The sequence below is a fragment of the Tachyglossus aculeatus genome, chromosome 2 (genome assembly GCF_015852505.1).
Source record: "Tachyglossus aculeatus isolate mTacAcu1 chromosome 2, mTacAcu1.pri, whole genome shotgun sequence".
Classification (NCBI taxonomy): Eukaryota; Metazoa; Chordata; class Mammalia; order Monotremata; family Tachyglossidae; genus Tachyglossus; species Tachyglossus aculeatus.
The window spans coordinates 14,967,366-14,995,021 of record NC_052067.1 but is presented as its reverse complement, the minus strand read 5'-3'; the positions used below and the strand labels follow the sequence as shown (position 1 = coordinate 14,995,021).

At 42.4% G+C, this 27,656-nt stretch overlaps 1 protein-coding gene across 2 annotated transcripts; it reads left to right on the top strand.

Annotated features, from left to right (window-relative positions):
• Positions 1 to 466: 466 nt before the first annotated feature.
• Positions 467 to 27,180, top strand: TRA2A (transformer 2 alpha homolog). 2 transcript variants are annotated; one of them, XM_038760507.1, is made up of 8 exons: positions 467 to 640; positions 10,689 to 10,822; positions 15,366 to 15,531; positions 18,210 to 18,398; positions 23,700 to 23,815; positions 24,851 to 24,973; positions 26,005 to 26,072; positions 26,267 to 27,180. In XM_038760507.1, the coding sequence occupies exons 1-8, from the start codon at positions 605 to 607 to the stop codon at positions 26,275 to 26,277; spliced, it is 843 nt and encodes a 280-aa protein (XP_038616435.1). In that variant the 5' UTR covers positions 467 to 604; the 3' UTR covers positions 26,278 to 27,180. The 2 variants fall into 2 exon arrangements, with proteins under 2 accessions (XP_038616435.1, XP_038616425.1); XM_038760497.1 differs by having other exon boundaries at positions 24,851 to 24,979.
• The last annotated feature ends 476 nt before the right edge of the window (positions 27,181 to 27,656 follow it).

Genomic DNA, 27,656 nt, shown 5'->3' with positions numbered 1-27,656 from the left:
GAATGAGTGAGTGAGTGAGTGAATGAATGAATGAATGAATGAAGAAAGAAAGAAAGAAAGAATGAATGAGTGAGTGAGTGAATGAATGAATGAATGAATGAATGAAGAAAGAAAGAAAGAAAGAATGAATGAATGAATGAGTGAGTGAGTGAGTGAGTGAATGAATGAATGAATGAATGAATGAATGAACGGCGACCGCCTGGCGCGCGGGAGGGGGCGCGCGGCGGAAGTGACGTCGAGGGTCGTCGGGCCAATCGCGAAGGGAGCTCGGCGGGGTGGGCGGGGCCTGCTCGACGCGCACGCGCACGCGCGGGAAGGGCGTGGCCGAGGGGCTCCCGCTTCTGGCCACGCGCGACGACGCGCTCGGGGGGCGTGGCCATCGACGTCGGCGGGACGTCCCCCGGTGACGTCACCGCGCCGTCGCCGTCGTCGTCGTCGTCCTCCTCCTCCTCCCCGCGTCCTGAGGCGAGCAGAAGGGGAGCTGAGGCGCCGCCGCCGCCATTTTCCCGGAGCGGCCGTTCTCGCCCATCTCCCTCCCGTGTCTTCCCTCCCCCCCGCCCCCACATTTGCCTCTTGTTTTAGGAGTCGGAGGAGCCGGGCCGACATGAGCGATGTCGAGGAGAACAACTTCGAGGGCAGAGTGAGTACAAGGCGGCGGCGGCGGCGGCGGCGGCGGGGGTCCGTCCCCCCCTCACCTCCCCAAGATGGCCCCCGGGGCTCTCCCTCCCTCTCCCTCTCTCTCTTTCATTCATTCATTCATTCATTGAGTCGTACTTATTGAGCGCCTCCTGCGTGCAGAGCACTGCCTCATCCCCGGGCGCCCTGTGCGCGGGAGAGGCAGGCCGGGCCCGCGCCCTCCGAGGAGCCCCACAACAATAACTATAAGTCTAATCGTCAATCAATCAATCGCATTTACTGTGTGCGGAGCGCTGTGCTAAGCGCTCCAAGTTGGCCATCAATCAGTCGTATTTATTGAGCGCTTACCGTGTGCAGAGCACTGGACTAAGCGCTTGGGAAGTCCAAGTTGGCAACATGTAGAGACAGTCCCTACCCAACAGCAGGCTCACAGTTTAGAAGGGGGAGATAGAGAACAAAACCAAACATACTAACAAAATAAAATAAATAGAATAGATAGGTACAAGTAAAATAAATAAATAAATAGGGTAATAAATATGTACGAACATAAATACAGGTGCTGTGGGGAAGGAGGTAAGATGAGGGGGATGGAGAGGCGGTCCCTACCCACCAGTGGGCTCACAAAGCACTATGTTCATTCAGGGACCGTCTCTCTATGTTGCCAAATTGTACTTCCCAAGCGCTTAGTACAGTGCCCCGCACACAGCGCTCAGTAAATACGATTGAATGAATTCCCCCTTGTAGACTGTGAGCCCACTGTTGGTAGGGATCGTCTCTATATGTTGCCAACTTGTACTTCCCAAGCGCTTAGTACAGTGCCCCGCACACAGTAAGCGCTCAATAAATACGATTGGATGAATGAATGAATTCCCCCTTGTAGACTGTAAGCCCACTGTTGGGTAGGGACCGTCTCTCTATGTTGCCAAATTGTACTTCCCAAGCGCTTAGTACAGTGCCCCGCACACAGTAAGCGCTCAATAAATACGATTGGATGAATGAATGAATTCCCCCTTTTAGACTGTGAGCCCACCGTTGGGTAGGGACCGTCTCTAGATGTAGCCAAATTGTACTTCCCAAACGCTTAGTACAGTGCTCCGCACACAGTAAGCGCTCAATGAATACGATTGAATGAATGAATGAATGAATTCCCCCTTCTAGACTGTGAGCCCACTCCACTGTTGGGTAGGGGCCGTCTCTAGATGTTGCCGACTTGGACTTCCCAAGCGCTTAGTACAGTGCCCCGCACACAGTAAGCGCTCAGTAAATACGATTGGATGAATGAATGAATTCCCCCTTCTAGACTGTGAGCCCAATGTTGGGTAGGGACCGTCTCTCTATGTTGCCAAATTGTACTTCCCAAGCGCTTAGTATAGTGCTCCGCACACAGTAAGCGCTCAATAAATACGATTGGATGAATGGATGAATTCCCCCTTCTAGACTGTGAGCCCACTGTTGGGTAGGGACCGTCTCTAGATGTGGCCGACTTGGACTTCCCAAGCGCTTAGTACAGTGCTCCGCACACAGTAAGCGCTCAATAAATACGATTGAAGGAATTCACTCATTCAATCGTGTTTACGGAGCGCTTACTGTGTGCGGAGCACTGTAATCATAATAATGATGAAGGCGTTTATTAAGCGCTTACTATATGCAAAGCACCGTTCTAGGCGCTGGGGAGGTTACAAGGTGACCAGGTTGTCCCGCGGGGGGGCTCACAGTCTTAATCCCCATTTTACAGATGAGGTAACTGAGGTATAGAGAAGGTAAGTGACTTGCCCGAAGTCACACAACTGACAATTGGCGGAGCCGGGATTTGAACCCATGACCACTGACTCCAAAGCCCGGGCTCTTTCCACTGAGCCGTGCTGCTTCTCTGTACAGAGAAGCATCTTATTAAGCGCTTAGTATGTGCAAAGCACTGTACTAAGCGCTTGGGAAGTACAAGTTGGCAACATGTGCCGAGCACCGCAGCGTGGCCCTAATGGAAAGAGCCCCGGCTTGGGAGTCATTCATTCAGTCGTATTTATTGAGCGCTTACTGTGTGCGGAGCACTGTACTAAGCGCTTGGGAAGTACAAGTTGGCAGCATAGAGAGAAGGTCTCTACCCAACAATGGGCTCACAGTCTTGAAGAGTCGGAGGTCATGGGTTCAAATCCCGGCCTCACCAGTTGTCAGCCGGGCGACCCTTGGGCAAGTCACTTCTCTGGGCCCTCATCTGCAAAATGGGGATGAAGACCGTGAGCCCCCCGTGGGGCAACCTGATCACCCTGTATCCCCCCCAGCAGCGCGTAGAACAGTGCTTTGCACATAGTAAGCGCTTAACAAATGCCGTCATTATTATTACGAGGTAATTTGATGATAGTCCGGGGGGTGGGGGCTCACAGTTTTCCTCCCCGGTTTCCAGATGAGGCCCAGAGAAGTGAAGTGGCTTGCCCAAGGCCACGCGGCAGGCGAGTGGCAGAGGCGGGATTCGAACCCACGGCCTCCGACTCCCAAGCCCGGGCGCTTTCCTTTAAAGCGACGCTGCCGGGCCCCGCCGACCCTCCATCTCGCAGCCGGCGTCGGCAGCAGAACATGGCGGGGGCCCGGCCCACCCCGGGCATATAATAATGATGGCATTTATTAAGCGCTTACTATGTGCAAAGCACTGTTCTAAGCGCTCGGGAGGTTACAAGGTGATCAGGTTGCCCCATGGGGGGCTCACGGTTTTCATCCCCGTTTTACAGATGAGAGAAGTGAGGCACAGAGAAGTTAAGTAACTTGCCCAAAGTCACACAGCTGACAATTGGCGGAGCCAGGGGGACGATCCCAGGCCCGAGGCGGGGTGGTCCAGTGGCTAGCGAGGCAGGTAGGCCTGCGGCCCTACACCTCTGTTTTCAGGCACATCTTTTTTTATATATATTGGCATTTGTTAAGCGCTTATTACGTGCAAAACACTGTTCTAAGCGCTGGGGAGGATACAAGGTGATCAGGTTGTCCCCCGTGGGGCTCACAGTCTTAATCCCCATTTTACAGATGAGGTAACTGAGGCCCAGAGAAGTTAATCGTAGTAATCACGGCATTTATTAAGCGCTTACTATGTGCGAAGCACTGTTCTAAGCGCTGGGGAGGTTACAAGGTGATCAAGTTGTCCCACCGGGGGCTCACAGTCTTAATCCCCATTTTACAGATGAGGGAATTGAGGCCCAGAGAGGCGAAGTGACTCGCCCAAAGTCACACAGCTGACAATTGGCGGAGTCGGGATTTGAACCCATAACCTCTGACTCCCCAGCTCTTTCCACTGAGCCACGCTGCTTCTCTGTTTTGGGGCGCTCTCTCTCTCTCCTTCCTATCTCCTTATCTGCACAGATTAGCCTTCCGTCTCAGGGTTTTGTTTTTGTTTTTTTTTTTTTCTCTAAGGAAGAGGCTTACCTTTTGTCCAACCCCAACTAAAAACGCGGGTCAAATCAGTTCAAAGCTCAGTTTTTCCGAACTCATTAGAAAACGTTACAAAAAACCCCCAAAACCCAAAGCTCAGTTTTTCCGAAAACATTTTTGAAAAACCCAAGGAAAAACGGCTTTGATTCTAGTGGAAAACCGGGGACTGCTACCGCGTAATAGCCCCCGAAAGATTTTTTGCAGGCTATCGTTTGATCAGAATTTAGAATAAATGATGCCGAGAGGGAAATGTGGGGTCCTAAATTTAAGATAAAAATTCGCGTTGTACCTCTGGAGCTATCGAATTCCGGAGGGAGGGATGGTAACGTTGCCCCTTTTCAGTACCAAAAGAATAATGAAAAAAACTGTCCCCTGGCCATACATTAGAAACATTAAAACCACTTCTTTTAATGTTACTTTGCTTGGAAGGACTGTTTTGAGACCATTTTTAATATTGTGTGCCCTGGATCCACGGTAAAATCAGGGAAATTCGGACTCCTAACTGAATTCAACGTTTTTGGAACGGACAGTGTTTAGGGAACGTTGGGAATCTTCGATCCCCGTACAATAGGCTGAAAGAGTAGATCGTTTGACCAGTTTCCGGCTCTTAAGTGAAAGGCGAGCAGTTGAATTTAATTATTTTATAGGATACTATATTACCCTATAGTCACTTTTTGTCGTTGTCTTGTAAATGTAACAGTAAAGGAATTCTAGGAGCACAAATTTGGTAAAATTAGGATTAATTTTATGACCATCGTACTTTCTCAAACCACTGAAAAACTTGGACAGCATCCTGCTGTAAAGATTATCTGTTTACTAAAAGTGATTTCCAATTAAAATTCTGGATGGATGGACAGTCTTAGGTATTTCAAAATTCTCTCTGGTTTAATAATCAATTCATCAGGGGCCAAAAACTAAATTGATGTAGTGAGGTTAATGTAATGACCTTTTGGGTGTTTTGACCTTTTCCATCCTTTTACTAGTGGACAGATTTAGGAAAATCTGAAATCATCCCTCCTTTCTCCCCTCTCCCTTAATCTCTTGTAAAAAGAAGTGGCTTTGTTTTTCATTTCTCAAAAAAAAAAACAATTTTGAATGATGATTAGTGTTTTATTTTTTAAAAAAATATAACTCTTCCCCCATGCCATCTGAGATGTAATGGCTAAATTCTTGTCCCAGGATTTAATTTATAAATTACTGAAGGTAAGATCCTATCAAATTTTAGATTAGGTAAAGTGCTCTTAGGTGTTGGCACCTCATCTTCTGCGTGAGTTCTTAATGGGCTCAAAACAAGCATTTTTCCACCTCACTTGTATTTCTAGAAGAAATGCCTCCCAGACCAAATATTTAATTTTATTCAGTGCTTATATAATTAAACCTTTTGCAAGACTTTCTGTTTTTTCTTAATGTTTGTTTTTCATATGTTTTGGCACTGAATTGTTTATAGATCAATTATAAAACCTTGCAGAATCAGAGGCTTCTATAAAGAAACTTGAGAGTTTGGAGTAATGGATGGTAGATATGAATCACTCGGTATCATAATTACAGATGAAGGATTGGAAGGAAACCAGGAAGCTGGCATTGAGCTAATATTTTCTTAGAGCAGCCATCTCTTCATAGGTGCTTTGGGTCTTTAGTACCCAAATATTTTAACAAATGCCTTAACCACTGATAGTCTAAAGCCACAGTCCACGTTATAGAAATAGTATGTCGACTATGCCTTATCTTTATATCTAATTTGATTCTTAGCATTTTGGGAAAGGAATGTGATTTGTAAATTTCCTCTGAGTAACAGAAAATTGAGGAAAATGCATGATAATTTAGAGCTGTAGTTTTAGGGTAATGAGTGTTTGTGGGTAAACCAAGTAATAGTGTTTCCAGGATTGAGATAAATGCAAAAACTTTGTGTTTGCGGAGAGCAGTATCTGTACAGACTTTCTCATTCAGAGTGAAGTTATATTTTCTACTTCACTTAAAAAAACCTATTGAAAGAAATCCAGCCGATTGGTATAACAAACTACCCTAAGATTTGCAAGTTTTCATATGTGCTTGAAATGCCGAGTTGAGCTTTGGCTTAAGAACCTGAAGATATATTTTCTACATAAAATTCTTAAAACTAAGGGATTGGCAATCCCTGACATATGTCAGAGGGGTTGCACATAAGGTCATCCTGCTTGGTGTGCCATCCTATTGACCTCAGCTGGCCCTGCAGCATGACTTAGCCTACACATTTTGTATCTTTACTCCACATGCCTTCCTTAAACTGCCTTCTTCGATAGGCGTGGTTATGTGGAAACATGGCCGTGCTCTGCTCTAACGCTTTTCGACCAAAGAAATACGGAAAGAGTGATGTCTGGTGTATTCATTCAATTGTATTTATTGATCGCTTACTATGTGCAGAGCACTGTACTAAGGTTAGTGGGGCAGAGGAGCAGAGGGTGCGGATTGGGCTGTAAAAGGAGAGAAGAGAGGTGAGGTAGGAAGGGGCAAGGTGACGGAGAGCTTTGAAGCTGAGAGTTGGGAGGTTTTGCAGGATAACAGCCCTTTATCCCCTTTTTAAAATATCTAATAGCTCCATTTTGAGCTATTCAGGTCTCAGAGACTCAAATGCACCTTAGAAATAAACTTAGAAATCTCATACGTAGCCAACTTCCTTTCTAAAAGAAAGTACAGTTAAGTCTCTGTTGTTTAGAGAGTGCTTATCAAGTCTGATTTGAGGGCTTCTAGTTTCTCTTTCCCCCTGCTGCAAGCCTTTTGGCCTTTTCACTGTTCATTCTCCTTTTCCATAAGGGAGAAAAAGGGAAGGAAAAGAGGTAAAATTCGTCAGTTTGGTTATTTCTGTTTGGGTAGACTAAAAACTCAGTAAAATTAAGTTTTTGGGTATCACTTATGTTTCTATCTGTGCTACTCTCCCTGTCCCCTTCAAATTTAATAGTGGAAAGTTAACCAGAATGTCTGCATTTAGATTTGAGCTTCAAGAATGAGAATGTAGAGCAGGGAAAATAATTGACCTGACCCCAGAAACACCAATGAAGAATAAAGTATTTTTCTCCACTGATTGTTTTAGCACCGTTTGCTTTCACCTGAACTCTCATTTCCTCTTCTCAGGGCACAAGGACAGATCTTTGAGCATAATACAAGGGGATTCCCTGGGGAGATTCTTGAAACAGGGGGGAAGTTGGCTTGTATTACGGAAGACCTCAAATATTTGGGTTGCAAAAGCAACTATAAGTAGCAACTCATGGGTTGAGAAGAACTGTAGCTTCATTAAACCTCAGGCTGAGGCTGCAGTGAAGTTATTGCTCTACTCTGCTCAGGTTCCACATGAGCTAGTACTAACTCTGACATCCAAGTGCCAAACCACATCAGAAGTGAACCTGAACAAATGTAGGTGTAGGTCCATTTCTGGTGGATGCTGTAGAATCTCTGGGAATATAGTCCCAACAGCCCAGGAGACATCTGCAGGGGTGAGACGTCATGCAAGGGTTTACTGACAGCATGGCAAATTTTACTTAATTTCCTGACTCAGCACACCGGATATGGCATGCCAGGTTGATTTCTAAGCTTTGCCTTGTCTTTCCAACAGACAAGTCTTCTATCCCCAGGGAAGGTGGGACTTTTGTGGTTGCAGGTCAGGCAGGGAGTACCAGTAAAGTGGGACACTGTGCCCAGTGTCATGAAGTGGAATTCATCACACTACGGTGGAACCATCACCCAAAAAAAAAAAATAATATCTGACTTAGTTTTAATGTCCCCAGATATCCATGTGGCATTAGGAGTATTAGTCATTGCTTGGTCCAAGCAAGTTTGCTAAAGCATCCTAGAATCTGGGGAATTAATGAGACAGTTGGCAGTTTGTACCTACTAGGGAGTATGCTGGAAGTTTTGTGCAGCAGCACATCAAATGGATGCAGTGCCATTGATTTACATATATGGGCCTTCTGCTTAAAAAAAAAATGGGGTGGGGAGAATGCACCTAGATGTATCAAGTCATTAATCTCACCATGAGCAGCCCCTTCAAGCATGAAGGACAGATCTGTTTCTATATTTCATTTATTAGCCATTGGATTTTTTTCCCCTCAAGGGTCTGCGCAAGTTCCAATTGCTAATATGTTCAGGTTTTGGAAAGCTGATGATGCTATATAACTGCACCACTAAAGTGGTTTCTGATTAAACAATTGCATTAATTGCAATAACTGTGTCAAACATCAGTGGAACTAGAACAGAACATATCGCAGACATTGGGAGATTTATAAGAAGAAGCTTGAATGATAGCCGAGATTTGTTTGTATTATTTTCTTCACCTAGATAAATATGGTAGTAGTAAAACTTGCAGATGGGAGATGTTCCTGTCAAATCTGAGGTTGCAGAACCCGATTGTAGTGTTACCATTGAACTTGTGAGGAATTTTATTACATCCATGCATTTTCTGCAGTTTTAAAGGTGGAGACATTGGAAAATATGCTAATTCAAAGCCATTTTCAGATGAACCCATCTTCTAAGACTACAAAGTAAAAATAAAATGAGATGAATACAAGAGAAGGAGAGAGGGAGGATGTGTCTTCACTGATAGGCAGTGTTTTATTGATAGGGTTTCTATGTGAAAGGTGAATTATCAGCCTCTAGTAAACAGGTCATATTGTTTGCTAAACTAGAGTGCTCTCTGTCATACAACCATAGTTTGAAGGACAGACAGTTCTTGAGGTTTTTTTTAAATCCACCTTCATCTTGAGGAAATGTGACCGTTTGCTTCAAATAAGTAGGAGAATTAAGCCTCTTCCTTTAATTTGGGCATTTTCCTATAAGCATTTTAATTCTAGCAGGCTACAAAGGGCAGTCATATAACATGCTGGAAAAAATCAGAGCCGGAAGTGTGCAAAAAAATTAATTGATAACTTAGTTTGCAGAAAATAGGGATAGGCAAATAAGGGTAGAAACAATTTAAGAGACTTGGGGAGAGGGAAGCAATTGAGAAGCCCCTTGACTATTTTAATACTCTAATATTTAGAAATGTACAGTAAAAATCGACAGCACAGTCCTATCTGTCCAGCTTGATTGGGTGAGCTAGATATAGTATATGAAATTGGATAGTCTAGAGAGTTATTTTTAAATTTGTCCTGATACAATTAAATAGTGGACTTTATATGTTGTGATAGACCAGTTGTTTGCTGCTGGCAGCAAATAATTTACAATAACAAAATGAGCCAAAGCAGTGTAAGTAATGCATTATTTTAGCTTATGTGGCTGCACCAGGTATCTGGTTAAATAAAGTTGTGCTGTATTTACATAAGTTACTACTACTTAGACAAGGTTTTTAGTGAAAAATAAGAATGAGTCCCCTTCACGTCCCTTTTTAAAATTCTGGTTAGATAAAACTATGTTGAATTTCTCCCTGGCCATATTAAATTGTAGAGTGAGCGTGCGTATGAGTGTTTTATGTATTTATGGTTAGGGTAATTTGGGGGAAAGAATTTAAGAGCTAGACAGTGTTTATTAGAAATTATTTGGACTTTCTGATACCTATATGCATGTAATGAGGATGTGTGGGTTTAGATAGTTGCTGTATTTACAAATACTTCTGACCAGGATGTTTGCTTTAACCACTACTCTGCTCTCTTAACCTGATTAGTGAGAACTTATTTTAAGGTTACGAGGGTACTCATTCAAGTAGTGGAAATCAAACACTTTAAGAGAAAAATTATATTCACTATCATTTCTATTCTAATTAGGTTTTAGAATTGAAATGTTACAACTTTTTAGAGTTTCTGAAAACTTAGATTGACGTATGAAAGGGGAGGAGGGTGACTTTGTAAAAAAAAAAAAACAAAAAAAAAACGGTAAAAGCTTTTAGGGGACTCCCGAAGTTATCTTGTTAAAATCTAGATCCTTAAACAATTTTAAAGATTATAAAATTGTTTTTTGTTTTTTTAATAAAATAGTTATTTGCACCTTACCTGCTGGCTTTTCCAATTGGTAGATAAAAATTCTGAACTCCAGCAGAGTTTTATTAATCCCCACGTGCTTAAATATACTAAATGTTCTTTTTCCATTAAGGTTAATGTTCGTGAAGAAATTGAAGAGTTTTTTCCAAGAATGTGGAAGATAAATCAAGATAAAAGAAGGCTAATGAAAAGTATTAAAGATCAGAAAATTAAAATTGAATGGGGGAAAAAATTGAACAGAAGATTGGTCAGATAGAAGCCCTTGAATATTTTTAAGGCTATTATGAAATGTTTGAATTGGGGAAGAAAAACGAAGTATGAAAAATGAAAAACTCAATGAAGAATGAAGAAAAGTAGAAAGCAAGAGTGAAGTAGAATTAAAAGAATCTGGAAGAATGAATGGGTCCTAGGTTAAGTAAATGTATGGTTTATGTTCCAGTGTCTGTATGATCAAGTTGTAGATGAATTTGCATGATTACTTAGTTAATAGAGAATTGGTGATCTGGTTCACGTAGGGAACTATTTGAGGACAGTATGCAATATTAACAATGGGTTAATGAGCTGAAATATTTTTCTGGAGGGTGTTACCTAACCATTTGTTTTTCAGGAGCAATCAATGTAATATAATTACTGTAAATGTTAGGTGTTAGGCACCTATATGACCAGTGCCATTTGTAATACTATCTTCTTTGTTAGGAGTCTCGCTCTCAGTCAAAATCTCCAGCCGGAAGTCCTGCTCGGGTAAAATCGGAGAGCAGGTCAGGATCTCGTAGTCCATCAAGGGCTTCCAAACATTCTGAGTCTCACTCCAGATCAAGATCAAAATCCAGGTATGTATGCTCGACGTGGATGTGGAAAAGTTGTGAGTATGCCAACCTCTTAAGTTACTCTGCAAGTGCCTTTAGAGCATTTTTTTTTTATGATTTATCTATCTGAGAAGGTCATTTTAAGATTATTTACTCTTGGTTTGTTCCTGTTATGAAATTATTTGGTCACAAGGTGAGTAAATTAATGAGCTGACAGCCCGCCACAAATTCAGTCCCAGTTGAATTCAGACTGGTTGAGGAATTTACTGTGATGTCCTCCTAACCCTAGAGAGCGTGAGAGAGAGTCCATTGGGACTTTAGAGCAATTACTTGGTTGCGTTAGAGGGCCAGGATGACTCAGGAGGGTCAGAATTTTGGCTTTCCCAAGGGGAACTCTGGATCATTGGGTTTGAGCAAAGCTGGTCGTCTTCTTCCCGTCAGTTGAGAGGTGGCTGAAGGCCATTTGATTGGTGTTTGTTTCCCATTTTGAAGTACTAGTAGTAATGTGACTTGTTTGAGCCTAGTGGTATTAAGGGCTACAACACCAAAAAACCAAAAAACCAGCACGATTAGGGGAAGAGTAGAAAAAAAATCTATTTCTTCTCCAAGGATTAGTGCTCCTCCCACTCTCTGGTCTTTCACATCTCTAGCCTACTTTAACTTGTCCTGGATTTTATGTAGCAAATTGTCCCAATCCTTTGCTTAAGAGTATATCTGCCGTTCAGATAAAGACCTTGAAATATAATTAAAAGTCTTGTTCATGGATCCTGTTTTTTAGGGCTAATTAATTAATTAATGGCAAAGCTAGATTGACGCCGGCAGCAAAAGGAAATGGTCCTAGGAAATATTTACTTTGTGTTGTTTGAACAAAATGTCTTACATTAGAACTTCCCTTTAGAGACAGGCCATGGGTCTGACAGGGCGTCTCAAAATGATTCCATGGGGAGTCACAGCTTAGAGCCTCAGAGTAACGAAGAGCTATTTGAGGATGGCACCAACAAATTGTGGAGGGAGTTGATTTCATCCAGCTCATAGGTCCTCTTCCTGCTTTGCATTCTAGTCCTTTAATCAGTTAATCAACTGTATTTGTTGGGCACTTACTGTGTGCAGAGCACTGTACTAAGCACTTGGGATAGTAGACCCGTTCCCTGCCCACAATGAGCATACAGTTGGGAGGGGGAGATGGGCATTAATATAAATTACAGGTAGGTACATATGTGGGGTTGGGGGAGGAGTGAATCAAGGGTGCAGATCCAAGGGCAAAGGCAGTGCAGAAGGGAGGAAATGAGGGCTTAGTCAGGGAAGGCCTCCTGGAGGAGAAGGGCTCTTAAGGGGGGAGAACATGTATCGGACATGAAGAGGGAGGGCATTCCAGGCCAGAGGCAGGAGTAGGCAAGGGGTGGGCAGCGAAATAGACAAGCTCCTGGGAGACTGACAGAGCAACTTGTTTTTATTGGCTTTTAGAGGAGCTGTGTGGCTCATTGATAGGGTTATAGGAGCTCTTGGGAGAGTGATGGGGTGGGAATCATAAGGTCACAGACAAATTCTGTACAATCCTTGAGGCATTTTATTATGTTCAGCTCTGTTCAGCTCTTGAAAAGATTAAGAACAGGTAATCTCAAAAGCAGAATGATCCAGAAGCAGCTACTTAACTAAGCATGGAGTTGATACCTGGAAAATAAAATAAAATAAAAAATATATGGCATTTCACTTGTTAAAAGCTTTCACTTCAATCTTTTACAGTTGCACTAGAATTGAAGGCCCTTTCTGTATCATATGCTTAAAAAAAATTTTTCTTGATTCATGGCAAAGGAGGGAAATATATAAAGGTGTTAAAAAAAGGTGCCCAGAGCTAGTGGGGTAAACGTACCAATATAACTTTTAAGGCTAAAAGTAATATTGAAGTTGGAATAGTAGGACAAGGGGCTCTTGAGAAGAGCAAGTACTTTTCCCGCTTTTAAGTTGAGGGTGATAAGTCAGTTTGCTAATATAAAAATGAGTCAAATTTTCCCAGTGCCTCCATGATAATAAATTAGGGTGTCTTACAAGCCACTATTAGGCATTTCAGCTTGAGGGCAGCATGTTATCTGCAGAACAGTTAGCTGCCTCAGGGAAGCAAGAGGAGGAGGAAGACACATTGAGGTCCCATCTTTCACTTTCCACAGTTGAGGTCCTGCTGCTCTGTGTTGACAGGGCCAGTGCTGCTGCCAATACTCTGGAGATTTCCAAGTTTCTGGGGACTGTTCTGCGTGCGGTCCCTCAGTTGGAAAGTGGCAAGAGCTGCAGCTTTGACTCCCATCAGTCTGGAACCTGGATTCCAGCTACTCATTCAGTGGGATTTTCCTGGGCGCTTGTGTGCAGAGCACTGTACTACGAGGTGTGATAGAATTCGGTACAACCAGTTTGGGTTGTTTTTAATGTTATTTGTTAAGCGCGTGACTGTGTGATAGGCACTTCCCGTGCTTTCCATGTTCTAGTGTTAGCGAATAGGGTTTCTCCACCAAGAATTGGTGGAAGAAAGCAGACGTTCTAAACACACATATACACCCAGTGATGAATTTCCACAGGCAGCAGCAACAAGAGCGCCAGAGGAAGTATATCTCTTTCCCCAACCTTACTGAGTAGTTTAGGCTCTAAGCTGCTTTTCTAACAACTACCACCAAGGAAGCAGCATGCTCTGGTGGAAAGAGTCCAGGCCTGGGAATCGGAGGACCTGGGTTCTAGTCCTGGGTCTGCTGTGTGACTTTTCTGTGCCTGTTACCTCCTCTGTAAAATGGGGATTAAAACTGTGAGCCCCGTGTGGGACATGGACTATGGCCAACCAGATGAGTTTGTATCTATGCCAGTGCTTAAAACAGTGCTTGGTACATAGTAGGTGATTAACCCGTACCATTTTAGAAAAAAACTGCTTGAAAATAGTATATTTTGGCCCACCAATTTCTCTCGGTGGTTCTCTGTGGTAATGAATTGATCAGTTGCTTCTTTACAAATAAACTATTCATAATTTGCAGTTTCTTATGAAGTTCAACTGGTATAAAAAAAAAGCGGAACCACATCTTCAGGAGTGGATTTAACAAGTTAGTACTTACTGATCCCCTAGTGAGCCAAAATAGTTAACGTTCCTCACAAAGCCATCTCATTTATTATGAGGATCATTTTAGTCACTGGGAATTGGGTTCATTGTAAAAATAATAGAACAAGTATAGTAGAGCCAAAGGGAGCAAAAGTGGGTAGGATTCGTGATGTTTGTCGACCAAATGGAAAATTTAAAGGAATCATTTTTTGTGGCTATCCTGACACCTCAATCATAACGTGTCCAAAACAGAACTCCTCATCCTCCCACCCAAACCCTGATTTTCCCATCACTGTAGACAACATCACCACTTTCCCTGTCTCATAAGCCTGTAACGTTGTCATTATCCTTGACTCATCTCTCTCATTCAGCCCACATATTCAGTCTCACCAAATTCTGTTGGTTCTGTCTTCACAATACTCTAGAATCCACCCTCTGTCTATGCAGACTCTAACTGTGTTAATCCAAGCATTAATCCTATCCCACCTTAATTAGTGCATCAACCTCCTTTGCTGACCACCCTGCCTCTTGTCTCTCCCCACTCCAATCCTTACTTCATTCTGCTGCCCAAATTATAATAGTAATAATAATTGTGGCATGTGTTAAGTGCTTAGTGTGTGCCAGGCACTGTTCTAAGCGCTGGGGTGGATCCAAGCAAATTGGGTTGGGCACAGTCCCTGTCCCACGTGGGGCTCACAGTCTTCATCCCCACTTTACAGATGAGGTAGCTGAGGCACAGAGAAGTGAAGTGACTTGCCCGAGGTCACACAGCAGACAAGTGGTGGAGCTGGGATTAGAACCCAGGTCCTTCTGGCTCCCACGTCCATGATCTATCCACTAGACCACCCTGCTGCTCTAATCTCAAATCATTTTTCCTATAAAACTATTCAGTCTGTTTCCCTGTTCTTCAAAAATTTAAGTATATGTTGGAAGAACTTGATCTAAGTGTATTTATAAAAGGTAATTATTGTGAACATTTAGGGTTTTTTTTTTCTTCTCAAGCAGGTCAGCAGCCTCTTGTGTGCCAGGCACTTAAGTTTTGCCTATGGGTGTCATTTGCTGGTTAAAGTGAAAAAAGGAAATTGGGGAAGGGGGGGAGGAGAGGGGAAAAAAAAAAGAGAGAAATAGCTGGAGAAGGTCCAGGATCCCCAGAAGTTTTCTTGGGTGCATTAAGTGGCATTGGGGTATAAATTGGCGGTGTTTGGCCTAATTCTTGATTCTTTGACTATAGCACACTTTTTCATCAATACCCATTTCCATAAATGAAGTTGAAAATAATTAACGGTATTAGCCAGTGTCTTAACTTTTTCAAGCACTCCTGTTGCCATATCAGTCTTCATAATGCAGTCCAAGGATAATTTAGAATGCCTCAAAACTGGCAGTTTACTCCTTGTAGCCACATAACTTTTTAAAAAATCAGTTTCTTCTGGATTGTATCATCAGTAATGGTTCCGCTCTTGTGTTGTTTGGTTTTGTTTCTTTCCTGTGTTGAAGATCAAGGTCCCGGAGGCACTCTCACAGGCGATACACTCGATCTAGATCCCACTCCCATTCTCATAGGAGGAGATCTCGAAGCAGGTCTTACACACCAGAGTACCGTCGCCGAAGGAGCCGCAGTCACTCTCCAATGTCTAACCGAAGAAGGCATACAGGCAGCAGAGTATGTTCAAAGGAGCTATTAAACATAATCCAAATCGTGCGTATAGGCTGTATGCTGCGCGGGCGGGAGACAGGATCCATTACAGTCGTTTTCTCCCGCAACATGTATTTTCACTTTGTGTTTGAATAATTGCTGAACTAGGGAAATTCTTTCTGACAACATTCAGCCATCTGGATAGGGCACACTGCAACGTTGGAAGAAATGTGTTTGCAGCATTGGTCACGGTGTGAACTAGGATGGATTTTCCTTAAGGCAAGATTCTTCAAGAATAAAGCCTTGCATAATAAGAGACCTGACCATTCACTAGGCATCAGGAGTCTGTGGTACAAATGCCAGAGTGATCTGCAAAGGCATTTCTACCCGCATTTTCCGATTTGGGGCCCTGATCTCTCTAACATCTTCTAGGGTGGTTGGGGCACTTTGAGGTGGAGGGAGACCTGAAGCCAGGTTTGTGCTTCCTGGGGTAGGTAGTGCAATCTCTGTTTCTGAAGCGGTGGGCCCTTGAGGTCTTTGAGATGGCCACCCATTGCTAGGATGCAGCAATGTAACTCTGGAAGCGTAATTGTAGTAACAGTGTATTTAAATGCTGACTAGAATGAGAATCACTACTATGCACTGGGGTAGGTAACATCCTAATCTGTCCTGTCCCATTCAGGGTTCACAACCTGAGAAGTGAGGCAGTGAACAGGCCTTGCTTTTCCACCCTTGGAAAGACTGGAAAGAGCCTGTTGAATGGTCTTGGGCAAGTCACTCAACCTGCTGGGGCCTCAGTTTACCTGCAAAGCAGGAATAAGATAGATTGTGGGGTAGGCTGGGATAGATCTCCTGTCCCAGTGCTTAGCACATAGTAAGTGCTAAATCAATGCCAAACTGTAATTTTTCAGGTAAGGAAGCAAACCCAGAGAAATTGATAAATTAAGTGACGTGCCTACGGTCCTGCACTGGACCCCTTGTCAGAGCTGGGATAGAATCTAGTTCTGCTCTTTCTACTAGACTTATACTGCCTTTTTCTTTGGGAATCCATCATGAATCCCAGTCATTCCCCAGCCTCTACAACAGCTCAACTAACCATTTTTGATTGCCCGTGCCAGGGGGTGGGGGAATGTAGGGTTTAGGTGCATTGTAGAGGCTTTGGTGCAGTGCTTCTATTCTTTCTCCAAAAGCGATCTTTACTCCTCTGGCCATTCCTTAAGGACTTTGGCACTATTGAGCAGATTTTCTCAAACTTTTCCTTCTTAAATACTGGTGATTAGTAAGGGACCGTTAGGTAAACCTGATATCATTTCATTTGCCTGTTCTCCCTTCTCTCTGGCTGTTCCCTTCCATTTTTAAATTCTCCTTTGCCCTTATGTCTGCCCGTAATAGAATTCTCAAAAATCTGAAGCTTTTAAAATACTGTTTTTCCAAATGCCCTTAAGTATTATAAGGATAGCGTTTTGAACTATGAGAAGCGGCGTGGCTCAGCGGCAAGAGCCCCGGCTTGAGTTCTAATCCCAACTCCGCCACATGTCTGCTGTGTGACCTTGGGCAAGTCACTTAACTTCTCTGAGCCAGTTACCTCATCTGTAAAATGGGGATTAAGACTGGGACAACCTGATCACCTTGCATTCCCTCCCAGCGCTTAGAACAGTGCTTCGCACATGGTAAGCGCTAAACAAATGCCATCATTATTATTATTAACTAATAGATTTATGAGAGCCACAGTGGCCTAATGGAAAGAGCAAAAGGCTGGGATTCAGAAGTCCTGGGTTCTAATTCCTGCTCCACCAGTTGCCTGCTGTGTGACCCTGGAGAATTCACTTAACTCATCTGTAAAATGGGGGCTAAATACCTATTTTCTCTCCTCCTTAGAGTGTGAGCCCTGGGTGGGAAAGGGATTTTATCTGATCTGATTTTATCTACTCAGCACTTCGGACAGGGCTTGACACGTAAGTCTGGGTGTAACAACAAGGTAGCTTTTAATATAAAAAGCTTCTGGTAGCTTGCTGGGGGATTGAAACGTCCTCTTAGTCAAAAATTCTAGTTAATTAGCTCTGCATAGATCATTTGAGACATACTTGCAGAGTGGTGGATGTGAGTTAAGCCCTGCATTAAATTAAGTTGAAGCATTTGGTGTGGCTACAGTTGCAGCAGTCCAGCCCCACGAGCTGTTACAGGGAAGATTGCCAGCTCATCTGCCTGCCTAACTAGGTACTAAAGGCAGCTGCTAGAACTCCAGGAGCTGTAGCTTAATCAGCCCTACTACTTCAAGCATATTCTGAACATTGAAAACTATTATCGTGATTATATTTGTTAAGCACTTAGATGTCAAGCACTGTTCTAAGTGCTGGGGTTAATCAGGTGGGACACAGTTCCTGTCCCAAACGGGACCGAGTCTAAGTAGGAGGAAGAACAGGTATTAAATCCCCTTTTTGCATCTTAGGAAACGGAGGCACAGAGAAGTTACCCCAAGTCACACAGCAGTGATTTGACAGAACTGGGATAAGAATCCAGTTCCTCTTACTCCCAGGCTATCCTGCTTTTCTTGTTGGGTAGATGCTTTCCACAGACCTTCGATCAAGGCGCCACTCAAATTGGGGGATAGCTGGAATGCCAGTTGTTACTTTAACACCGGAGAGCAGCACGCGGCCAAGCTCCGCTTTTCCTGTATTCTGAATTGTGCATCTTTATTTTACTAGGCTAATCCTGATCCGAACACGTGTCTTGGTGTATTTGGCCTCAGTTTGTACACCACAGAAAGAGACCTGCGTGAAGTATTTTCTCGATACGGACCCTTGAGTGGTGTCAATGTGGTTTACGATCAGCGAACTGGACGATCAAGGGGATTTGCGTTTGTTTATTTTGAGAGAATAGATGATTCAAAAGAGGTAAGCTTTTGTAATTAACAAGACCCTGACTTCTCCATGATAGTAGCATTTACTGAGCGCCCATTTGGTGCCGCATCCTCTACTAGATGCTTAAAAGAACAGAACGAAGAAGTGGCATATTCCCTGTCCACGAGGAATTTACACAGTTTTGTTTTGTTGATGTTGTACTTCCCAAGTGCTTAGTACAGTGCTCTGCACATAGTAAGCACTCAATAAATACGATTGATGATGATGATGATGATGACTGCTAGTAGTAGTACTGTGGATTTTTACAGGCATTCAGATACGAACTTGAGTAAACAGTAGCAAGACACATTTTCCCTACCCACAGATTTATAAAACATTGTGAGAAATGGACAAACATATTCAGTTATTGGAAACCAAAGAAAGAACAAGTCCCTTATAAGAAGGTAAAGTGCTTAGCCCAATGCCTTGCATGTAACCACTCAGTAAGTGCAATCCATTGATTGCATAAACACTCCCAATTTAAAAAAAAACCCACAGGGAGCAGTAATTCAACACGCCCAGGTGGCTTGAATAAATACCAGGATAAACTGTAATTCCCCTAATTCAAGGCATCAAAGCATTCCGATATTCTAAATGTTTGAAATGGTGTGAAGACCTGCTCTTTTTTGTTTTCACTTCGACTGTGGGAGTGGATTCCGTTTCTTTCCTTCGCCTCGGTGGCAGCATCAAGAAAGGAATTACTATAATACAGAAGTCCTCTTTGTGGAGGGACTGGCCACCTGACGCCGTTGGAAAAGGAAATAGGGCTGATCTGGGTAGCTTTGTAGGTCTTTCCTTTAACAACTTCACTAGATTAATTGTTTGACGTTTTAAAAAGAGAGTCAATATTTTAGGAAGTACCCTATATTATATTGGTGAAGTTAGTAATTAAACTATTTGCTACCGAGAGGTAGTCCTGTGGAAAGGCGATACCGGTCCTATCCAGGACTAAGTAATTTGAAATCGAGGTTCATTCATTCATTCAGTGGTATTTATTGAGCGCTTACTGTTTGCAGAGCACTGTGCTAAGCGCTTGGGAAGTACAAGTTTGCAACATATAGAGAAGGTCCCTACCCAACAGCGGGCTCACAGGCTAGAAGAGGTTGGAATTCGGCTCTTCTAAGGCACCGTGAACAGATCTGGATTTGTCAGGGATTGCTGTGTGAAGCACACCCCGTTCCTCCATGGTGCGGGTTTTTATCGTGCTGCAAGGAAACATACTCATGTTGAAGCAGGTGCCATCGAGAAAGTTTTGCCTCAAAGTCATTGAAGAAAGCTTCGTTTTTGAGAAAGCTTAGGTTTTTTGAGTAGTTGGATGTCTAAACTTTAAAGCCGAAAGTTGACTTTTTTTAAAAACTCAAAACTCTGAAGGAAAAAATTCATAGAAATTCTAGTGCCATGAAGGTATTGTGAAGTTTGTGGCTAGGATGATGGTGATTCAGCTGCTTTTTCTGTGTGAGCCCAGTGCAAGCGAACCAGGCACCATCCAGCCGGGGCCAATACACACCTGGCTTTGCCACGCTAGTTGGAGGTAAAGTGCTAAGAATAGTGCCGGAGGAAGGAGCCCACAGGTCAGATGGGCAGTGCGATTAAGGGAAGCAGAGGAAGGACGTGGCTAATATTATCATCAATTGTATTTATTGAGCACTTACTGTGTGCAGAGCACTGTACTAAGCGCTTGGGAAGTACAAGTTGGCAACATACAGAGACAGTCCCTACCCAACAGTGGGCTAGGGTTGCGCCCATCTCCTCTAATGCCCACTTAAGCCAGAGAGATCCCAGACAGTCTTTGACGGTATCTTCCTATCTTGTAAAACTACATATATAGTAAGCGATCAGGTCCCTTTTTTAAAATGTCAAATCTAGATTGTGCATATCGGGTCACCTTGGATCGGAGGATTTGAAGGGAACCACTGCTGTGGATAGCAGACACTGCTACACATCATCATCGTCAGTGGTATTTATTGAGCGCTTGCGTGTAGAGCCTGGACTAAGTGTGTGGGAGACTAGGACAGGATTGGTAGACAGGTTCCCTGCCCATAACGAGTTTACAGTCTAGAGTGGGAGACAGATGTTAATCGAAATAAAACATATAATTTATAGATAGGTACATAAGTGCTATGGGGTTGAGGATGGGGGAATCTCATGTGGCCAAAGGACACAGATCAAAGTTCGGTCAGAAGGAAACGGTAGATGAGAACCTAAAAACCTTGTTTTTGTTAATCTTATGGATAATCTAGAGTTGACTGATTTGCCTGTGTAATTTTTGTTTCAGGTGAGGTGTTTTTCAGGATTGTAACTTAGTATGCATTTATGTCTGCTGACTCTCTTGTTGCTGACGAACTGAGTAATTAGAATTTGGGAAAACAAATGTATTGAAATTTTCTTACCAAGTACTGACGGCTGTTCCCCAGAAAAGACATTTTATTTTTGTGTGTGTGTCGGGGCAGGGAAATCTATTGGCAAATAGTACGATGTCAGAGTCTCTCCCCAGGAACGATGATCATCAGTGGTACTTTTGAATGCTTACGGTGTGCAGAGCACTATACTAAACGCTTGGGAGAGTGCAGCTCAGCAGGGTTGGTAGATGGGTACCCTACCCACAGCAAGTTTACAGCCACAACCTGAGGATTAAGAGGCTCTGCAGAAGAATAAACTGTCTCACTAGTGGCAGTGTGACTTAATGGAAAGAGCCCAGGCTTGAGAGTCAGAGGTTCTAATTCCAGCTCCACCACTTGTCAGCTGTGTGGCTTCAGGCAAGTCACTTAACTTCTCTGGGCCTCAATTACCTCATCTGTAAAATGGGGATTAAGACTGTGAGCCCCTTGTGGGACAACCTGATTACCTTTTATCTACCCCAGTGCTTAGAACGGTGCTTTGGCACATAGTAAAGGCTTAAGAAATACCATCGTTACTATTATTACCACTCACCCTGTGGTCCCCGGGGCACGGAGTGTAGGAAGCGAGTAAGTGGGAGGGGTGCAACCCGTGGTAAAGGGCACATGCTTGGGCTATCTGGGCCCTTGTTAGCCAGGACCAATCAGTCAGTTATATTTATCGAACACTTACTGTGTGTTCTTGGTAGAGTACAATATACGATACAACAATAAAAAAAACACATTCCCTGCCCACAACGAGCATGACGAAGATTTAATGAAGAAGCTTTGTGTCCAGGGAGAACTTACAGTCCTAGAGCTTTTAGTCTACAGTTCTAGTACTCTGCCAAGCGCTTAGTAGAGTGTTCTGCACATAGTAAGCACATAGGAGAAGCGGCGTGGCTCAACTGTGTGACTTTGAGCAAGTCACTTAACTTCTCTGGGCCTCAGTTCCCTCATCTGTAAAATGTGGATTAAGACTGTGAGCCCCACATGGGACAACCTGATCACCTTGTATTCTCCCCAGCGCTTAGAACAGCGCTTTGCACATAGTAAGTGCTTAATAAATGCTATTATTATTATTGTTATTATTATTATTATTATTATTTTATAGTAAGCTCTCAGTTCGAAACCATTGATTGATTTTCCTGTTAACCAGAGCAGTACTCTGTCTGCTGGACCAATAGCCAGGCTCACTTGCTGACAATAGCGAACAGCTCTCTACCAGATTTATTTCTGGTGCAATTATATAGTCTTCTTTCTTGGGTCTTTTAAAATGATAGAACTGTGAAGGCATAGAGTTGCGGTTTTACGGATTTGACTATGTTTGCTAATGTTGCTTTGGAGTTCATGTAAGAGTAAGGTTTTAGAAGGAACAGAGCTAATGTATTTTAAAGCGATTATTGAAATATTGGCTTTCGCAGTTTCGTTGTGCACTGAATTCACTAGGTGGCAGTGTTAGTTTAGCTGTAGATTATTGGGTCAAAGACAAATAATTTTCTTTTTCATGGCATTTATTAAGCGCTTACCATGTGCACAGCACTGTTCTTTTGGTTGTGTCCTTTTTGTGAAGTCCGCACGTTGACCCCAGTTTACTGACTTATAGCTAGCAATGTTTTAGTGGCGTGGAAGGCCTTGCTCGTGAACAGATCTTGTTTGTGGTGGTGATCCTTGTTTAGCTTGTCCAAATGTGAGACATGTTTTCACATCCGCAACAAAGCGTCACCTGGTCAAAAACACGGATGCCCTTTTGAAAGAGTAAGCTATTGGTGTGACAGGCTGATTTGCCTTTTGTCATGTCTAGGATGCTCATCTTGCTGGTAAGCCTATTTACTCAGGAAGAAAAACTTTTAGCATTATAACACTAAGCAAGGCACACAAATACAAAATGGACCAAAAGGTAGAGGCCAAAAATCATGCCGTTTGCCTCTCTGATGTATATTATTATTGACTGTATATATGTTTGTACATATTTATTACTCTATTTTACTTGTACATATCTATTCTATTTATTTTATTTTGTTAGTATGTTTGGTTTTATTCTCTGTCTCCCCCTTTTAGACTGTGAGCCCACTGTTGGGTAGGGACTGCCTCTCTATGTTGCCAACTTGTACTTCCCAAGCGCTTAGTACAGTGCTCTGCACACAGTAAGCGCTCAATAAATACGATTGATTGATTGACAGTTCAGGATACAACAGGTTGGCTGTTTCCAGAGGTCACGTATCACTCTGTATCCTGTTGGTGTCGTTTGATGGCCGGTTGATGATGTAATCGGAGGTTCAGAAGATGTAATGGGTGGCCAACTGTTGAGGTTGATCAGCTTGCTGAATTCAGGCATTGTAGAAGCTGGTCAGCTGCAGCCTCATTGGTGATCTGGTGCCGCAAACCGCGATTTGGGGGGAGAAAGTGTGCTAACCAGATATCCATGTAGTCTAAGACCACCATTTTACTCGTTACTTTTGGTGAGTAACTTGGAGGCAAGATGGCAGGAGGCAGAAGAATCATGAAATGGCTGCCGATTTGCCGTAACCCAACCATTTTGCAACCTAAAGGGAATGTACTCTGAGAGTACTTAATAATAATGATAATAATGATGGCATTTGTTAAGCGCTACTTCTGGCCCCAGTGCTCATCTCCAGGGACAGCCCATGAACTAGAAAGTAGTTTTTCTGAGAAGCTGATTGATGGACTGGTTGCTTTCTCTACTGAGTAAGTCAAGAAGTCTGGGGAAAAACGTGCCGCTCCGCACAGTGCCACGCAGCACCCTTGTTGCCAAAAATGCCCTGCCTCCGGTGCTTGAAAAGTTGGAAGATGGGAAGAAGTTGGCGGGTGATCCTTTTCTTTAATATATTAAAAGCGTATTTGGTTGAAGTGGCTGATGTCTGGCTTTTTGTGTTTGCCAATGCTTTCTTTTCTGCAGGCAATGGAAAGGGCGAATGGGATGGAACTGGATGGCAGAAGGATCCGGGTTGATTATTCTATCACCAAGAGAGCCCATACACCTACCCCAGGCATCTACATGGGCAGACCTACCCAGTAAGAAATTTGACATTTCATAGGCTACAACTAACCTCTTGTGGGAGTAAGCTCTAAAATCTAACTAACCGTCTTTATGTAGAAGCACAATTTGGAATATAGGTTTTATTTCAACACCATAGAAAGCAATTCATTTAGTTTGAATAGTGACAACTATTTTACCGGCAGGGCAGATTAGACTGCCTAAATGCCACTGAAGTGTTGGAAAGATGTTTTAATTGAAGTGAACTCTTGGCAATATTCCGAATAAAATGTACAATTGGGTAAGTGACCTGAAGTCTAGTGGGGAAAGCTTCATCTGCTCCTTGATGGTTTTTCTCCTCCCGTCTTCCGACTGAATTGGGAAATTTGGGGGGAAGAAGAAGGATTTTACTGGTGCTCAGGCACGTTAAATTTAAACAGGCTCTTCGTGAAAGGGTGTCTAGGTGGAGAAATGTACTTTCTTCGTCATTCAGAGCAGCTTACAGTGTCGATTGAGACTAACACAAGGTGAGGTGGTGTAAGAGTACCCTCTTTTTCAGTGGATGGGTTTAAGCTCTGAAAGCTGTGTAAAACTCCAGAGCAAGTAGTGCTTGCCTGCATCTTCTCAGCTCCCCGCTGTGGTTTCTAATTAGATCAGTAGGGCCCGGGGCAACTATTATAAGTCATCAATTCTCATCATCATCATCATCATCATCAATCGTATTTATTGAGCGCTTACTATGTGCAGAGCACTGTACTAAGCGCTTGGGAAGTACAAATTGGCAACACATAGAGACAGTCCCTACCCAACAGTGGGCTCACAGTCTAAAAGGGGGAGACAGAGAACAAAACCAAACATACCAACAAAATAAAATAAATAGGATACATATGTACAAGTAAAATAAATAAATAAATAGAGTAATCGGAAGGAGTAGGAGGAAGTCTGGGTTTGGGGTATGTTGGTATAGTTGTAATAGTAACAGTCTCCATCCCAGGTTTCCAGTGTTCACGGATAAATTGGGAAGGTAGAGATTGACAGAATTTAAAACGTTTTCTTTGATTTCTTTATTCAAGTAGTGGAGGCGGAGGAGGTGGCGGCGGCGGAGGTGGCGGTGGAGGTGGTGGTCGACGCCGTGATTCGTACTACGATAGAGGATACGACAGAGGATATGACAGATACGAAGAATATGATTACCGGTACAGGTAACAGTTTTGATACGTTTTTGAAGTAGTCGCTTATACGTAAATTTGAAGCTAAACCCAAATTTGATGGCTTTAAAGTGCGACTGTTCATCAACCTCACGTTTACGTCCAGCTTTCCAGTGAACAAAGTGGGAACACTTGTTGGGACAGGGAAATTTTTGAGAATTGATCCTCTGTCAGAGTGAATCGCATAATCAAGGCTAAAGTGATTATATGTCAAAGTTAGTAAAACTTACGATTTCCCTGTCCCCTTTCTGGAGAGATCTGTGACCTCGTGAAAAATTTCTCTTAAAAGCAGAGAGAATGTGAGGCAAGAGGAGACAACTTAAAAGTTTATTATGATATCCAGTGGTGTTAATAACTTAAGCATGTACATAGCACTTGACACTTTTCAAAACTCCGTAAGCTGCCGTGAAGTAGGTTGATATACTCATTTCATCCTTAAGAAAAACAGGGTTAAGGTAAAAGAGACTTTCCAAGGATTATAATTGCTTTCCTAATATCCATAAGACATTTGATATGGCTGCTATTACTCCATGTGGACAGTGTGTAACCTTGTCATGGGTTTCAGTGGTGGACTTTTAAATCTATTAGTAAGGTAAAATGGTCAAGGGAAGGGTAAAGTTTATGTAATTTTGTTCATTTTGTATCAACTTTGTAGATCTTGAGCGCTTACTGTGTGTGGAGCACTGTAGTAAGCGCTTGGGAGAGTAGAATATAACAGAGTTGTGTCCTCCTGATTTTAACTTTCAAACTATTACCAGTCTTCATACCTTGTTAACGTAGAACTTTCCCTCATTAATGGTTCATTTAAATGTGAAATCACGAGTAAAGTACAGTGTAACTTAAGTGCTAAGGGGTTGATTGTGGGGTAAATGAAGGGTACAAATACAGGGTCAAGGGGGACAGAAGGGAGCTGGGGGTAAGGGAAATGAGGGCTTAATCTGGAAAGGCCTCTTTGGAGGTGCGGTGATTTTAATAAAGTCTTTGTAAATAAGTAAGGATCTTTAATAATTTCTTTACAGGAGAAGATCACCTTCACCTTATTATAGTCGATATAGATCACGGTCAAGATCTCGTTCCTACAGCCCAAGTATGTAAGATTCATTACTCCTACCGTGTTCTACCTTTACATTTTTCTATGGGGCGGAATGCTGTCTCTATATTCCATAACAATAATATGGTTTAAAATTTAGAGTTTGTTTTCAGGTTATGAGGATAAATTTTGTAAAGTGTAAAGCAAGAGTAGGATTTCAACTAGTCTTTTTTTTCTCTCCCCCCTTCCAGGGCGTTATTGATGAGTTGAGAACTTGGATTTTTAAGGATCTTCTGGATTTTCCCTACCGTCTAATCTTCATCATCCCTCTAAAAGAAAACCTTTTAAAGAATGCTGGTTAATTTAGAGTCTACTCCTTTTGAGTCAATAAATAGCTGTTTTCAATCCCTTTTATTCTCTTAAAAGTGTAATTGTAGTTTTGTGTATTTACACATCTTGAGCAAATCTAAATGGAAATCCCAGCGTTAATACATTTTCTAAATTTGTTTTATTTCTTAAAAAAAAAAATTAACTCCTAGTCTGAGGAAGGTTTTTTTAAAGTTTGTGTTTTGTGTATATCATACACATACTATAATAGAAATCTGCATTTGCAAGTAACCTGTTAATGTTTTTGTTAAATGTTTGCCTACTTCTTTGGGAGAATAAAAAGTCACATCTTTAAAACGCCTCCAAAATGACAAGTTTTAGTAGTTTCAACAGGAGAGGGTGGGTGGGCAGTCATGTAGTTAAATGTAGAAATGAAGCTGTAGAAGAAAATTGTTTTTTGATCATTTCTTTTGAAGAACTGTGATCCCTAAAAATTAGATTTGTGTCATAGAAAAAAAAGCTCGTGGAATCCTTCACAGCATATTACATTTGAAATATACCTATTTAACTGTGCAAATTTGCTGAAAGTGTGGTTTTTGTGGGGGGGTTCTTTTGTACTCAGTTTAAATGTTTCCTTAATCAGTGAAGGACAACCTGTATTTATTGAATATAGCAATTAGTTATATAATTTGCTGTTCATAGAAACTCATTTGGTTATTGGGATAATGGTTAAGCAAGTTTTTAGTTTACAGTCCTTATAAGTGGCCATATGTATGGGGGAAAATGACCATATTATATAAGTCTCCTGTTTCTCAAAATAAAGTTAACTCCATTTAAATTACATTCTTTTTTATTCCTATACACACGATTTAATGTTGCATTTCTGATGGAATGTGACTAGGTGTCAGTGGCCCTTTCTATTCTTCGATATTCCCTTTTCCTGCCATTTCACCTACTCTCCGTCCTGGATAACTGGCCTGTGATGATCTCCTAAAGTTCACAAGAAAGCAACCCAAACTGGCAAGAGCGCATTTAAGAAAATTGATGTGATGATGGTGACCTGGTGGCCTATCCCAGGTCGATATTTATCGATATTTAAATATTGATATTGATATTTCATTGAATATCGAGTTGTCCTGTACTTTTCATCGTGTCATCTTTGCTCCTTTCCTGAATCTTCCCTTTCCATCTGTTTATTCATCATATTACATTGATTCTACCCCAGCACTTAGTACTGTGCTTAACCAAGTTTTTTATGGTATTTGTTTAGCGCTTGCTTTGTGCCCGCCACTGTACTAAGTGTTGAGGAAGATA

Coding starts and splice junctions, on each gene's coding strand:
- TRA2A (XM_038760497.1), top strand. CDS start 605: ATGAGCGATGTCGAGGAGAACAACTTCGAGGGCAGA. Junction 18,399..23,699: donor GAATAGATGATTCAAAAGAG/GTAAGCTTTTGT, acceptor TCTTTTCTGCAG/GCAATGGAAAGGGCGAATGG. Junction 23,816..24,850: donor TACATGGGCAGACCTACCCA/GTAAGAAATTTG, acceptor TCTTTATTCAAG/TAGTGGAGGCGGAGGAGGTG.